Genomic DNA, 14,711 nt, shown 5'->3' with positions numbered 1-14,711 from the left:
TGTTAGTGAAATCTGGCTACAGCATGTTTTGGTTTATAGTCAGCATTTTCTGCAAGGTTAAGTACTGCCACACACACAAACTTCATTTTATTATCTAAGCAAGAGTAAAATTCCAGGTTCTAGCAAACTTCTGGAAGAAATCCAAACTTGGCCTAGGGCTTGCTGTCTTCTCATTTTGTGTCCTCTGTCTTTGCACAGAACAGACACCCTGTAAGCATTTGTGGAACTGCACTTGGAGAGAGAAAGAGCATCTCTTGGCCAGAGCTCCCAATCCCCTCCACTAGCTTCCTCGTGTGTTTATTGTAAGAGCAGCTGCCAGCAAGATTCCCAGCTTACCCCCAGGACCCCTCCAGGGTGAAAAGAGGCTCCAGGCAGGCTGTTCCAGAGCTGCCTGGAGAAAATCACCGAGCTTAGAGAAGGCCGTGGAGCAAAACGACAATAGCGTCCATCACTTAAAACTGGAGCAGTGCTAGGGAATACGGAAAAGCAGGCCTTCTCATAAACATGCAGGGAGCTGGCAACAGGGCAGCTTGAGTTGAGATGAAGGTAAAGAGAAAACCACGGAGGATGAAGGCATGCCACTGTGCTCCCTAAAGCTGAAGGCAATAAGGGATCAGAGCGTGATACCAAAAATAAAAACATGATCCTACGTGATTGTTTTCCCAGTTCTATATTATCTAGAAGCGATCTGTAAACGCACAGCTTCAGAATCACGAATCACCAAATTAAAGCACAGGCACTATAAGTCCTAGAGAATTTTACTGTATGTTTCTGTTTCCAAGAATACAAACAAAAAATAATTAACTTCCATTTAGAAAAGTTATGAATATGCTTCATATGGTCAAAGGAAAATGAGGGCGAGGATCAATTAAAAAGTTTCCTCTCCTCTGTATAAGTTATAAGGAATCTGGAGCAGGAGCTTATATTTCAAAACTATCAAACATTTCTTGAGAATGATAATATTTCTGTTTTATAAATCTCCAAAAGACAACCTATTGGGTTTTTATATTTTTCCAGGAACTATGTGGGTTGAGATAAGGTGTTAAATCCATAATTTCAGAAACTGGTGATTCTTAATTTTGTTTGGTGATGAGGAACAGAGAAAATACGGGACATTAAATAATGACCCCCTCCACAAATAATCCTTAGATGCAAATGTGAATTTTGTGTGAAAGAAACAAAATGGTTCTTCACCATTGACAAACTAAATGATCTGAAGAATAGAAAACGGCTGATCTTACTGCTACCCTTCCTTGCCAATCATCCTGGAGTCAGAAGCAGCAGTTTTATCCGGAAAAGTAATTTATTTGAGGACCAAGAAAAAGTGTCCAATACACAGTGGAATTTTTCAAAGATATTACCATTAACCTAATGTTTTTATTTTATGTCTGTGACAAGTGAAAGCTACACTGGAAAGAGTTGCTTATACAGCGGATATGCACATTTTTGTTGGATAAATAGAAGAGTATGCCTCTTTGAAGATAAATTACTTAATCATCTTCTTTTTGTATTTATTTAAAGCAGTATCAAATAAAAGCTATGTTTTATATCTAATTTAAAGTTAAGATTTGCTATTTTATGTTTTATAAGATAAAAATTTATCACTTGCTAATCGGTGCAGTTTAAAAGGATAAATCTATACAATATTTTGGACATATACAATTTTATATTTAATTGTGGGAGGAAAAAAACAATCATTTTCAGATATGAATTAGGAGAAAGTGGTTACATGTCATTTAATTAGCTGTAAAGAAACTCATGTGGATTCAATTCCAAGCTCCAAAACCTAGTGTTAAATTAAATGCCTAATGAGCTGTCATAGTTCTGTCAGCCGGTTTGACAAGTCCTGAACAAGCATTTGCTTCATCCATTATAGAGAGGGAGCACTAAAGTGCTGGTTCCTAGGAGGGGGCTGGGGGGAGGCGTTAGGGAGCCTGTGATCCATGTTGCCTTTGCCTAGCAACAGCAGGTGTGCACACATGCATAGAGGACTGAGAGGCAGGGGCCCAGAAGTCAGCCAGTGAGCATGCTCTGAACTGCAGGAGAGAAAACTAAGCCAGAGGAATGCTGCTTTTTATCCCTTTTACAAGTCTCATAATTATTTACATCACTCAAAGTAGTCTTATGTATTAAAATCCTACCATATGCCTAGCATTTTTATGCATGCTGCTGTGATGTCAGCTCCTGATTCTGAGGTGCAGCAATGCAGCAGTCAGGTTCAAAGGGCATCCATAATCAATGCCGAAATATAATTAAAATGCAAGTCAGAAGGACAAATTAAAATCAAGTTTGTAATGTATAAGAGAAGTTGCTTTTGAAAGCCTATAATGGAAGAATTCAAGTATGGACAACCTTGGGGACAGGGATAAAATTTATATATTATACATTTTTGATGAGAATGTATGTTTCAATATAAAGGGTTCAGAGTACTGATTACACCAGTAGACTGTAAGAAGGAAAAACTTATTTTTGATATTCAAAAGTGTAATGCAACCCAGATGCCTAGATGAGAAAGTAAACAAAAACAGTGATAATAATAGTAATAACTAATAATAATAGATAGCTACTCTTTCGTGAGCCAGCAAATATGCTAAGCTCTGGACTTGTGTCATCACCCTTCATCTTAACTACCAGCATATGACATAGGCAGTATATTTCCATTTTAAAGGTGAGAAAACAGAAACTTGAAGGATAATTTGCATAATATCAGATACCTAGTTAGGAGCAGTAAAGAGAATTATATCCATTTTATAGTCCTCATGTGTTTAATAAAATATTTTATTTCAACCGGACAGAGACTAGTTCCTTGATACCAAGAAAAAGATATCTTTCCAACAGTTCTTAGAGGACCAGAAATTTACCTGAAAGAAGATATGGCTATGGTATGCATACTTGAGATGGAAAGTTTTTATTTCTCTGTCATGTGACTGGGGCTTACTAATGTATAGCTCTTCCTGTCCATCTGTCTATGCAGAGCCGTCAGTCATTCTCTCTCGGTCTTCTTTTTATCTCTCTTTCTTCCTATTATTTTGATATAGGATTTTTTTTCTACCAGACTCTTGGGTCTTATTTTGCAGATACAGGGAATAAAGAAGTGAAAGCTTTGAAAAACCTGAGTACTAGCATGATATACGTTAAGTAGAGAGGAGAGCATCTGGGTCCGGGCAGCCATAATAGAATAAGGAAATGGCAGGGTGGGCCATGAGGCGAGGAGAAAGAGATTGAAAGAAGGAGACGAACTTGAAAGAAATTCTGTGGTATTCCACAAATGCAGTGACTTACTGAAGTCGAATTTCTGCATGTGGGGCTGAGATAGTTATTATTTTTAAAAGCTGCCTAGATGATTTTTATGATCAATCACACTTGGCAACCACTGTCTCCTCTACCTGAGAAAGTCAAGGAAATCTACAAAAGTTTTAACTAAAGAATTAAGCCTCGATAGATAATTTCAAGTAGTAATCAACCTTGACTGCACATTAGAACCATCTCAACAGTTTGAAAAAAAAAAGTCACCATATTTCCAGGAGTCATGTTGTAACTGGCCTGAGGGTGAGATGGAAGCAGCACTGTAGTGTTTAAAAACCTCCTGATTCTAGTATGATCCAGGCAAAACCCATCACAATAGGCGAGCAAAGTGAAAGAGGGCAGAGGTCCTTCTATGTCAAGAGACTCCTGAGTGTAAAGTCCCAAAGAGGTAAAATAGTACGATTGTATTATGAGTGTTTCTATTTGGCTGAAATATTGCAAGTAGTGATGGTGGGTATTATGAAAGATGAAACTGACAATTTAGGCAGAATCCATAAAAAGTTTGCTATGACATTTGCATTTCACTTGAGTGAGAGATGGGTGTTCCAATGCTTTACACAAAGCCCACATGCTCAGATTTATGGCGACCAAACTGAGGGGTTCCCCAAGACTTGGGACTTTCAGTGCTGTAATTCAGAAAGTTCTTCCTAGTTTTACCTTTCCTAAAACACAAAATGAAACAAAAAACCTTAAGTGGTGCTGTGGGCAACGGATTGGAGGAGGTAAGACTAAAGGTGAGATGTTAAATCGGAGAAACAAAATATGAAAACAAATAATAAGAAGCAGAATGAGCATTTACAAAAAACAATCTTGCTGCCATAACAAGAGAAAGCGATAATTTTGACTTGGAGATAGGTTAAGGGAAGGCTTCAGAGAAAGTGGTATTTGAGAAGAGAGCTGAAAGGCATGAATGTTTTCAAAACAGTGCAAAACAGAGAGAAAAGAAGAGGAATGTGGTAAATAATTCAAGTCTGATTCAAATAACCCAGTATGCGTTAAATAAGTAAACCAAACTAAGGCAGCGGCATTACCGACTTTACTTATATGAATGACTCTCAAAGTTACTTCAGTGGAAAAATTTCACTTGTGGAGGGGAACGCTTTTCTCATTTTTCTCCCTAGAAGTACTCTCTTTGCTATTCTTCTATAATAATTATTTGATGCCCATGAAACAAAGTTTCAACAGTATAAGATATTTTTCTCCCCAAATGATCTACACTCTGATGTGGAATTTACCAGGCACAAGAAAACAGGAAAAGCATATTTTAGATATCCTAGACTTGAACAAGAATGCAAAAGGAGGAAAACAAAAGGTTTGAAGACAACCAAACAGTTATCAAGGGTCAGCTCCTCTGCCCCATTTGTAGCAATTGCAAAGCTCTGGCATGGCTGCTAACCAGCCACTAGAATCCACTGGATCTAAGAGGTGAGAGCTATTATTTGCCAACGCCATCCCAAGATTCTGATACAATAGCCAGGAAGCAACATTATCTTTGACTTCTCTATGATTTTTTCCTTTTTTGGTGGAGATGGGTGGTGGTGCATCCTTGAGGGTTGGTGGTTTCAGAATAGAAAATATATAGACAGAGATACTATTTTCCCTTAACTACTACCAGGAGCACAAAATAGCACCTGACGGTAGCTCTCCAGAAGGAGCTTCCCAGGTTTCCAGGTGGACTTCAGGTAGATATAGCATGCGAGTGCTATTTTTAAATATTTGTTTTTAATATGAAATTCATATAGCAGCAAGTTTGAATTTAAACTATCATTTAGTTTCAAATTCAAATTCAAATTCAATTTGAATTAAAAAATACTTTTGTCATGATAAATATGAAAAAAAGGTTTATAAAATAACAAAACAAAGCTTATGAAATGCAGATAAGTCCAGCCCAAGGCAATTTTAAGAAAATGAAATTTCCTTTGCTTCTGCTCCATTCATTGCTTAACTGCTCTTCCCACCACCCAACATGATTCTGATTCTGATGCCTTCCCCTTTACTCTCCTCCCTTCCCACCTAGGGGCCCCCCTGGTTGTATTAGGGCTAGATCTTCTGTGGTTCTGCTGTCCATGAATCCTTCTCCTTATGTTTCCTTTCTGATAGTAGGTTTGTTTCTTGATTCCACATCAAGGAGTTTTGTATAAATCAGGAAACAAAACTATAAATCTTGACAACAGTAAGGGAGCCTTAAAGAGGTGTGACTCTGGAATATTTGGGATCAATTCCGTTCAGCATGCTGTGGACAGCATCTGATTGACATGAATCTCTTCACAAGAAAGTAGGGAGGGTATGAGTAGAGGGCTGTGTGAGTTTGATTTTTTTCCTTCCTCTTTAACAACTCCATTAATTTACAAGACAGAACCCAGATTAGCACCAAAGTCTAAAGTTCAGGTTGTAAAGCTATTGACATACCTTCATGAAAGGGAAAAGTAAATTTAAAAAACATATATGCTGTTGACTATGTAGAGATTATTTTTTCCCTTTTAATTTGGCGAGCTACAAAGAGATTGCATTGTAATGCTTTCACACAAAATCATGCATTTCACTGTTTTCCATTATTATTCAACATCTATGCTTCTTTGCTTTTGGACTACATAGTTACTTCACAATATTGTCAACCATGTGTAACTGAAACTAGGTAAGGTCTTTGCTGTAAAAATATTTAGGGAATGCATCAAGCTCTCCATACACGTTCAGTGATTGTACAAATATTAGGCAAGACGAATGACAGCATAAAGGTAATTTTAACTGCCATAAATTCTGTTGCTGCAAACATTATGCCAGGAACCAAGGGACAAATTCCTTGTCTAAGACATGTCTTCACTCATGCCTCTCCTTTACCTAACACACAGAAGGAAAATCAGTTCTAAGGGGTGGATGTTTGGTTGTGTTTTTCTCCAGCGTCCTTTGATATTACTCATTTTGATGAGTGACATTGGGATGGGGGCTCTGGCTTCTAGCCCTGGTCAAAGAACTTTCTCTGCTCTCTTCCCAGAATGAGACTAAAAAGATGATTGTTTAAAGCAGAAAAAAAAAAGTAAAATTGAGGTAAGGAGACTCTGCACTATTTAGTGAAATCAAGCCCTTCATCAAAACGTGAAAACAGAAAATCTTAATGTCGAAATGCATGGCTTCATTACGAAGAAGCTGAGTCATGAAATTCACTCCTGTGCTCAACTGAACTAGTGGGAGCTCCGGTTGATCAGGTTTACCACAATTCACTAGGATGACATCAGGCTGGAGGTAATGTGCCATAACAGTTAGAGCATAGGTTTTGTAGTGAAGATCTGGATTTGCACACGGGCCACAACATTTAACAACGTAACACACTATACATCGCTTAACGCTCAGACTCCTGACAGAAAGAAAAGTTCACAATTTGTACATTTGTTTGGAGGTTTAAGTATAATAAACCATGTTAACAAATTAACCCAGTCCCTGACATATTGATTCAATTGCTAGCTACCAGATAATATTTGTTCTACCAGTATATGATCAATACAACATCATTAACATAATGATATAACATCATTTGTTCAGTGTTAATAGATATATTAACACTGATATATTAATATAGATATATTAATATAGATATATTAATTCAGTGTTAATTAGATATATTAATTAGAAATATTAATTAATAGAAAAATCCTTCTTTCTATGCCTGTAAAAATATCTATGATATGCAATTAATGCAAGCCTTTCTTTCTGGATGATATTAGAGAAGTACCAGAACGAGTCTGCAATCAAGTCCAGGCAACATAAATTGTTTTTATACTTGAATTCATAGGAAGACTGTTATTAAATGATTAACCTAAACACTGCAATTTAACCTGGCAAAGAAACATGTAGGAAACTTTCCAGAACTGAGAGATTTTGTGACTTCATTCATACAGAGTACCTTCTATCTGTCAGGTACTGAAGTGTGACTGGTGAACAAGACAGAAGTGTTCCTGACACACATGGTCTGGAAGAGGAGAGTGAAATGTAATAATACCGTGCAATATAGAATGTATACAATGAGGGCACTTATCCCAGAGACTGTGTGGAGGGGAATTGCTTCATGGAATCTCCCTGCGGGAGGGGAGACCTGAGATGGCTTTAAAAGTGAGTAGGCCTTAACAGAAAGTTTTCCAAAAACATAAGGGAGGACCAACATATGCCTCAATCTTGTTTAGACTAAAACAAGGAAAACTTGTTGTGAAAAGATACAAGGTGAGACATTTAGGCTAAAGCAGAGTTTCATTTAAGACACATGATCTTAGTAAAAAATTTTAAATCAAATATTTTGAAGTCAATAACTTTTGAATAATTTAGGAGCATATTTCATAAAACAAGACCTATGGTTTCAAAGAATATATATGAGAGTAAAATTTTAATCTTGATTTTATAATGCCATCCAGTGTTACTTTGCTTTGGAAAAACTGTCAACGTAAGGGAAATAGACTCTTTGATATGGAATGAAAGATACTTCAGAACAACTCTGTAAGAATTTTGTTTTGATATTTTTCTCCACTGTAACCTTGAAAGATGAAAAGAGAAAATACAAATGCAGTGTCTTTAAAAAAATCTTTTAAAAGATATTACTAATTCTTATTTTCTTGTTCCATGTTATATATTTTTAGCCATCCTTCATTCTGTTGTATTATTAGATTTTACCACTTCCAATTTCACAACTTCATATTAGCAAACAGTACAAGCATCTTGATAGAAGTGTTAGAAATTACCAAACGCTTTCCATTGCTTTGCTCCTGACATATCTAAGGACTCAATTTGTGTCTTTTTGTTCAATGGGCTTTGAAGCTGAGCTTGCTTTGTATGTTCCTGAAATATATGAAAGAACCTAAGCAAAGAAAAAATGCTCAGTAGGAATGAACACTTTTAGTGGTTCAGGACAAAACAGAGAACAATATATGTTTAATCTTTTATTGTCTTCCCATAACAGACTATCAGCCCTACAAGGGCAAAGCCATGAGCCCATGGAGTCCTCAGTGCCCTGGGCATTGCCTGGAATGTATTCTGTAAAGCAGATGTTTAAAGAGTTAATGAATGAAGAAATGAATGAATAGAAAATGTATCAAAGTGATTTTTAGGTAAAAATAAAAACATATGTTAAGTGCAAGAAATTCATATTGAAATTTTTGTCTCGGACAAGCCTCTGACAAGAATTTGGCAGCTTCAGTTGATTAAATATCATTTGTAGCATTCTAGTATGAGGGTATGGGAAAAGAGTCTATGAGCATTTTGTTCCAGAGCCTTCACAAAAGTCATTGTGGCCAAAGGCAAAGTTAAATCATTTATGATATCAGGACAAAAATCAGCATAGGCATATAATAGAACTGAGTTGGTTCAGTGACCACAGAGAAAACAAAAGTGTAACAGGTGAGCACAGCTGACTGCTACTCTGTTGTTTGATTTCACAGATTGAACATACTGGGAATTATATTTCACTCTCCATTTATAAGGATAATATCAACACTGAACAGATATACCATAAGAGATCTTTGTACTCATTGTGTCAATCTCTTCAATCCCCCTTCCCACAGAAAACTAAATAAAGGAAAGCATAATGTTGTGTTATTAATGGATCTTTAAGAAGGCCTGGCCTAAATTCTGAGGCCATGTCAATAACTTACCTCATTTTATCTGTTCTAATGCACGCAATTACATTTAATTTTAATAGTACTTTAAAATCTTTAATCAAGTGAAGTTTTTCAACAGTTTCTTATAGTCGTATACTAAAATTATTCCAGTCCCTTTAAAATATCAGATCTCTGAGTTCTAAACACAGGAACCTAAGAAAATGAGTTGATACCGTTGACATGGCTCAAATCAGCATGAGTGATTTACAGCCAGAGGGAATGTGCACAAAAGAGGCTGTCGCTTCCTTGTTGGAGGAAAAAGCTCATTTCAACTAGTTTCAGGATCCCATGACACCTGGCCAAAGAACTACAGGAAAAAGTCGAGGAAGCAAATTCAAGTATCTTGAATCTTAAATATTTGGTAAATAGCAACAGACAAAGCAGCCAACGCTAACGTGAAATAATCAGGGCCAAGTTCAAAAGAAACTGAATACATTTTTTCATTCAGAAGCCTATTTTTCTTTTTCTCTTCCTTTTCATCTTACATTATATAGTTTTTTCCAACTGTCATTCTGGAATAGATAATTACTATCATTCAAGAGCAAATAGCCAACCGACGTATTCTGGAGATAGAAGTAAAGAGTTTTTGGAGAACTCACTCAAACTCAAACAGTGATGGAAACACAAAACAATTACGCTGGATAACAAATGTAATAGATCTGAGATTTCTTTACTTAATACTTCAAATTCATGGAAATTTCATGAGAAATTCATTACTTTCCTGCAATTAATTTCTTTGACTTTTTATTCCTGACAAATCAAGAAACTAAGGCAGACATGAAAGAAGCACTAGTACTTTCATCCGCTCTTGGACTAAAGCCTTTTTCTTCATTAATAATTTCTAACATATAATGTATTTTATTCATGTAATACCTTATAATTTACTAAAAGCCTTCACACACGTCCACACATTTTACACTTCCTGCAAAACTGAGGAAAATATTTTATATGTATATAATCAAATATTATGAGTGTTAAATCTATTAAGCAGATGATAAAATTGAAGCTCAAAGAGATCTGTGTGACCTTCTGAAATAATAAGACTTACAAATGGTAGAACCAGAACTCTCTCTCTGGAGACTCTCAAAATTCATTAGTTTTTCCAATATACTACAGTAAATGTGTGCATTTTAACACAGATGCCAAAACCATCACCAATTATTAAACCTCTTATCCTACTCTTCAATATGATTCATAATTATTAATCTGGTAAACAATAAATAGCATCCACTTACAGTTAAATAGAAAATGCTCTAATACCCAAACCTAATTTTGGAGTACCAGTTTACTCCACTCTGTTTAAATTCTACGGCATTTTGATGGATGAAACTGGCAACGCTCACCTCTTTTTGACGGTACTTAATGGCCAATTTTAGTCTTGCGAGATCATTTCCACTTTGTTCTTCAATGAGACTATTGTCATCTCGGTAATTAAGAATGATTTCCAGTTCTCTGGAACTTCTTGTCTGATCCAGTAGGTCCTTAGCAAATTGTTTGCACTGTCGTGACAGCTCCTCATACTCTGACTTGAATTCATTTTCCACCTTACTCAGTTCCTGAAGCTCCCAACTTAACTGAAAGGCTGTGAGAAAAGGATCTTCACTTGACAGTGCGATGAGAGAGGGACTGGCCAAGGCCTTGTAGATGTTGAGTCTGGAGCGTGAGTGGCGGAGGCTATCCACGTCTGAGCTGGAGACGCATTCAACACAGTTACAGCGGACCTCATGGGGTCTGGGTACCGAGACTCCTTTTTGAACTAAAAGTTTTATTATCTCATAATTATTTGTATGGGCTGCCAAAATGATTGGTGTAATGTCCGGAGTGAATTCAGAGAACTGCTTATCAAGGAGAATGGGAGGCACCTAGAAAAAAGAACAAAGCAGAGGTGAGGAATATTTACTCATTTGTTCAAGCCCGTGAATTTCCAATAGCATGTGATAGCAATGTTGAACAATGTTCATAAATCTTTTGCCAGGTTTTTTGCAGGAGAGATATGGCTTTTTTCCCCACAAAAAACAAGAAAAAAATTAGAGAAAAAAATCACTTTCCAATTAATGATACATTATTCTTTCTTTAATCTGAATTATGACATTTTATGAAGTCTCAAAATCAGTGTCTGTGGAAACTCTTTGCTTGTTAAAAGACTTTCTTGCTCCCAACTTATTTTCCAACTGACAATCTTTGCTTTTTTTCCCCAGAGATGTTGACTCCCTAAATAATCAAGAAATACACTGAAAAATAGTTAATGATTTGTTTTAAAACCAAGCTTTTCCTCTGCCATGGAAGTCTTTTAATTTCTCAGTCAGCTTTGCTTGTTGTTTGTTGGGTTTTATCTTCTGCATTCCCAACATCCAGTTTATGATTAAAGGCAGTAGCAGAAATGACTTCTGTTTTCATCTATCCCTTTATGGTATATTTTCCAGATGATAAAGCTGCTCCATTGTTAACACTACTGTTTCGTTAGAAATAAACAATCTGAATGAAGTTCCCAATGAATCAGGTCAGCAGTGTGTTTATGCACAATTTCCTTTGGGTTATACTCTAGGAATGGCAATGACAAAATAATTCAGTAGGCACTATTTAGTAAGCATCTGCTGGGTGCATTAACCCTTGCCATTTATTATTCACATTTTACAGATGTGGTCCCTCAGAGAGTAAGTGGAAGGCCTGCTATTTAAAGCCAGATCCACCTGTCTGACATCCGAACCTGGATATATCGCACTACACCACATTGCTTTACAATTTTTGGTTTAATATTTCCTCCTGCTGGCACGAACTCACAGTGGCACCTATGAAAAGAAATGCTACATAAGGACAAGTTAAAAAGGCATGGCAGAAAAAATGATGGCACACATCACAAGAAAATATGCTGCTGCTAAAATATGAAGGAAACCGCAAAAGGATCAAAAGAAAAACAACCATGTGGAGAAAAATGATACTCATATGAAACTTCAATTACGCTGCTTTTAAATAGAAGTATATTCTTTGTATGTGAATAATTAAACCTACATGTTTTAAATTCATAGGGCCATTTAGAATATTCATTTGTTTTATAAGAAACACTATATAAAGATCAAAGGCCTGAAGTTATCTATTTAAAATATATGCAATCAGTTGATAATGAAGATAGTAACAAAAACTATTTTTAAAATGTGATTATAAATAAGAGTGGACCCACACTGCCTGTTGAGATGATATTTTACATGTGAGCAAGGTCAATGTATACTTCATTACTTTTTAAAGTAAATATCTTTCATTTTAAATATAGCACTAACTGAAAATTCAATTATATATTTATTACAAAAAGAAAAATTGCATTACTCAAAACTGAACACGAGGTGATCTGTAACTGTACTTTAAGTTTTTTCTATGGCAGACATTTAGGAAAACAAAACAATATAAGAAACTAAGTTAATACAATAAATGTATATTTAAGTGACAGAGATGCAATTTGTAGGGGTTTTCTGGATTCCATATAATTTCATCCTTGATTTTTCTGCTCGTTTTTAAACTGTCAATAATTTAAAATTTATTAACCATAAAAATGCAACTTTAAAGAATATTTCAGGACATTTTATGGAAAAAATAAGAATAATATAGTCATATTGAAAAGCATTCATTTGGGGCTAGCCCAGGGACTTAGTGGTTAGTTTTGCGTGCTCTGCTTTGGTGGCCCTGGATTCATGGGTTCAGCTCTCAGGCATGGACCTGCACACAGCTCATCAAGCCATGCTGTAGTGGCATCCCACATACAAAATAGAGGAAGATTGCCACAGATGTTAGCTCAGGGCCAACTTTCCTCACCAAAAAAATAAAAAATGAAAAAGTCATACATTTTTCAGAAAAATACGAGTGTCATAGTGTTAGAGAGAGAGATGGTTAAATAATAAAAATATGAGACTACATCAAGAATAAATATTTTTGCCTTTTAATACTCAATAAATCATTGTAAATCTTTAATTGCTTAATATATGAACATCACTAATTTTATCTTTTATAAGAAAGGAACTTAATTTTTGAAAATAATTTTAATAGAACTATTTTACAGGATTGCCAATATAATACGAATTTATTGATCAATAAATATTTTTAAAATTATGCCATTTTAATTAATTTAGACTTTCTTCTTACTCTAAAATGTGTTCTAAATTCAACAATAAATTATATGTTGTCTTTACCATTAATTGCCTGATGCTTAGCTGGTCATAGACCACTAGACATTGGCAACTGTTTGGCCTTAGGGATCCTGCAAACAAGAGTCTGCTGGGACCCTGACCAGTCCAGCAGGTACACATCAGTGTTTATCCAGGTCCCAGAGGACAGGCATGGGGTGTCCTCCAATTCCGTTAAAAAAATAACAACAAAACAAAAACACTTGGGACCTGCCTGGTGTTGCAGCAAAGTTACATGTTCCTCTTTGGCTGCCCCGGGGTTTGCCAGTTGGGATCCTAGGTGCAGACATGGCACCATTTGGCAAGCCATGCTGTGGTAGGCATCCCACATATAAAGTAGAGGAAAATGGGCATGGATGTTAGCTCAGGGCCAGTCTTCCTCAAGAAAAAGAGAAGGATTGGTGGCAGATGTTAGTTCAGAGCTAATGTTCCTCAAAAAAAAAAAAAACACAAAACAAATTACCCATTATTGAGTATTAATTATACGCCTGCATGAAGTATTACAGAGTGTTTGAAAATTGGGGGTTTTCTTATTCTATCATCACTTCTATATTTACTAACTTGCATTTTTCTGTATGTAAAATCTTGCCCTCTTCTCCTTTTCATTATTGAGTATTACTAACGGACCCCGTGGGTTCTTCCTTTATTTTATTCAATATATTGTGATTCATTGCCATGATTATTCATTTTAAGTTTGTCATGAGATATAACATACATACAGTAAAAATATGTGAATATTACTATATAGGTTGCTACTTTTTTAAAACATCAACACACCTGTGTGTCACGACCCAGATAAAAATCCAGAAGAACATCTGCACCTCAGGAACCTCTGTCTTCTCTGTTCCCAGTCACATTTTGTGGTCACAAATGTGACTGCTAGCACCATAAATTACTTTCACTTAGTTTTTAGCTTTATATAAATGAATCACAGAATACGTAGTTTTTATGTCTTTCTTTGTTCAACATTAGCTCTCCAAAATACATTCATATTGTTAGAAGCAATCATTTTTATTTCAATTCTGCATCATATTTTGATTTATGTATTTAGGAAAATTTATTTATCATTCTATTTTCCATGACATTTGTGTGGTTTCCAGTCTGGGACTATTAGAATATTGTTCTTATGCATATTTTTGCCCATGTCTGTTGGTCTTGTATCTAAGAATGGAATTTCTGGGTCAAATAGTTTTCTTAAGCAGTTATCCAAATTTTTATTTCCACTAGAATATATACTTGGTATTGCCAATTATCTATCAATCCATTTATCTCTGTATTTATTTATGCCATTCCTTATGTCATGCAATCATTTTTAATTGTTTTATTTATTTATTCTCTGGAATGGATGTTGAATTTTTGTCTAAGGTCTTTTCTGCTTCTAAAGAGAAAATTACATAATTGTTCTACTTAGTCCTAGAAGTATGGAAAATTATATTAATGAATTTCTTAATATTGAAATATTCTGGCTTTCCTGAAAGAAACCCTACTTGGTCAAGTATGCAACATTCTTAGCGTGGCTAATATTTTTATTTAGATATTTTGTATCAGTGTTCACACTGATTTTTACTGTGCGCAGCTGATGCCATTTCTATGG

General features: G+C 35.6%; 1 protein-coding gene across 4 annotated transcripts in view; it reads right to left on the bottom strand.

Moving 5' to 3' along the window:
- Nucleotides 1-14,711, bottom strand: part of TRPC4 (transient receptor potential cation channel subfamily C member 4) — a 206,894-nt gene that overhangs the window by 96,646 nt on the left and 95,537 nt on the right. For all 4 annotated transcript variants that reach the window (XM_046663667.1, XM_046663666.1, XM_046663669.1 and 1 more), the window contains one exon: nt 10,289-10,807. In XM_046663667.1, the coding sequence (XP_046519623.1) occupies nt 10,289-10,807 (519 nt within the window). The remainder of the gene's footprint in view (nt 1-10,288; nt 10,808-14,711) is intronic.

This window comes from Equus quagga, chromosome 6, assembly GCF_021613505.1.
Source record: "Equus quagga isolate Etosha38 chromosome 6, UCLA_HA_Equagga_1.0, whole genome shotgun sequence".
Lineage (NCBI taxonomy): Eukaryota > Metazoa > Chordata > Mammalia > Perissodactyla > Equidae > Equus > Equus quagga.
Note: the sequence above shows the minus strand (reverse complement) of the source record. Positions and strands in the feature narration are given on the sequence as shown.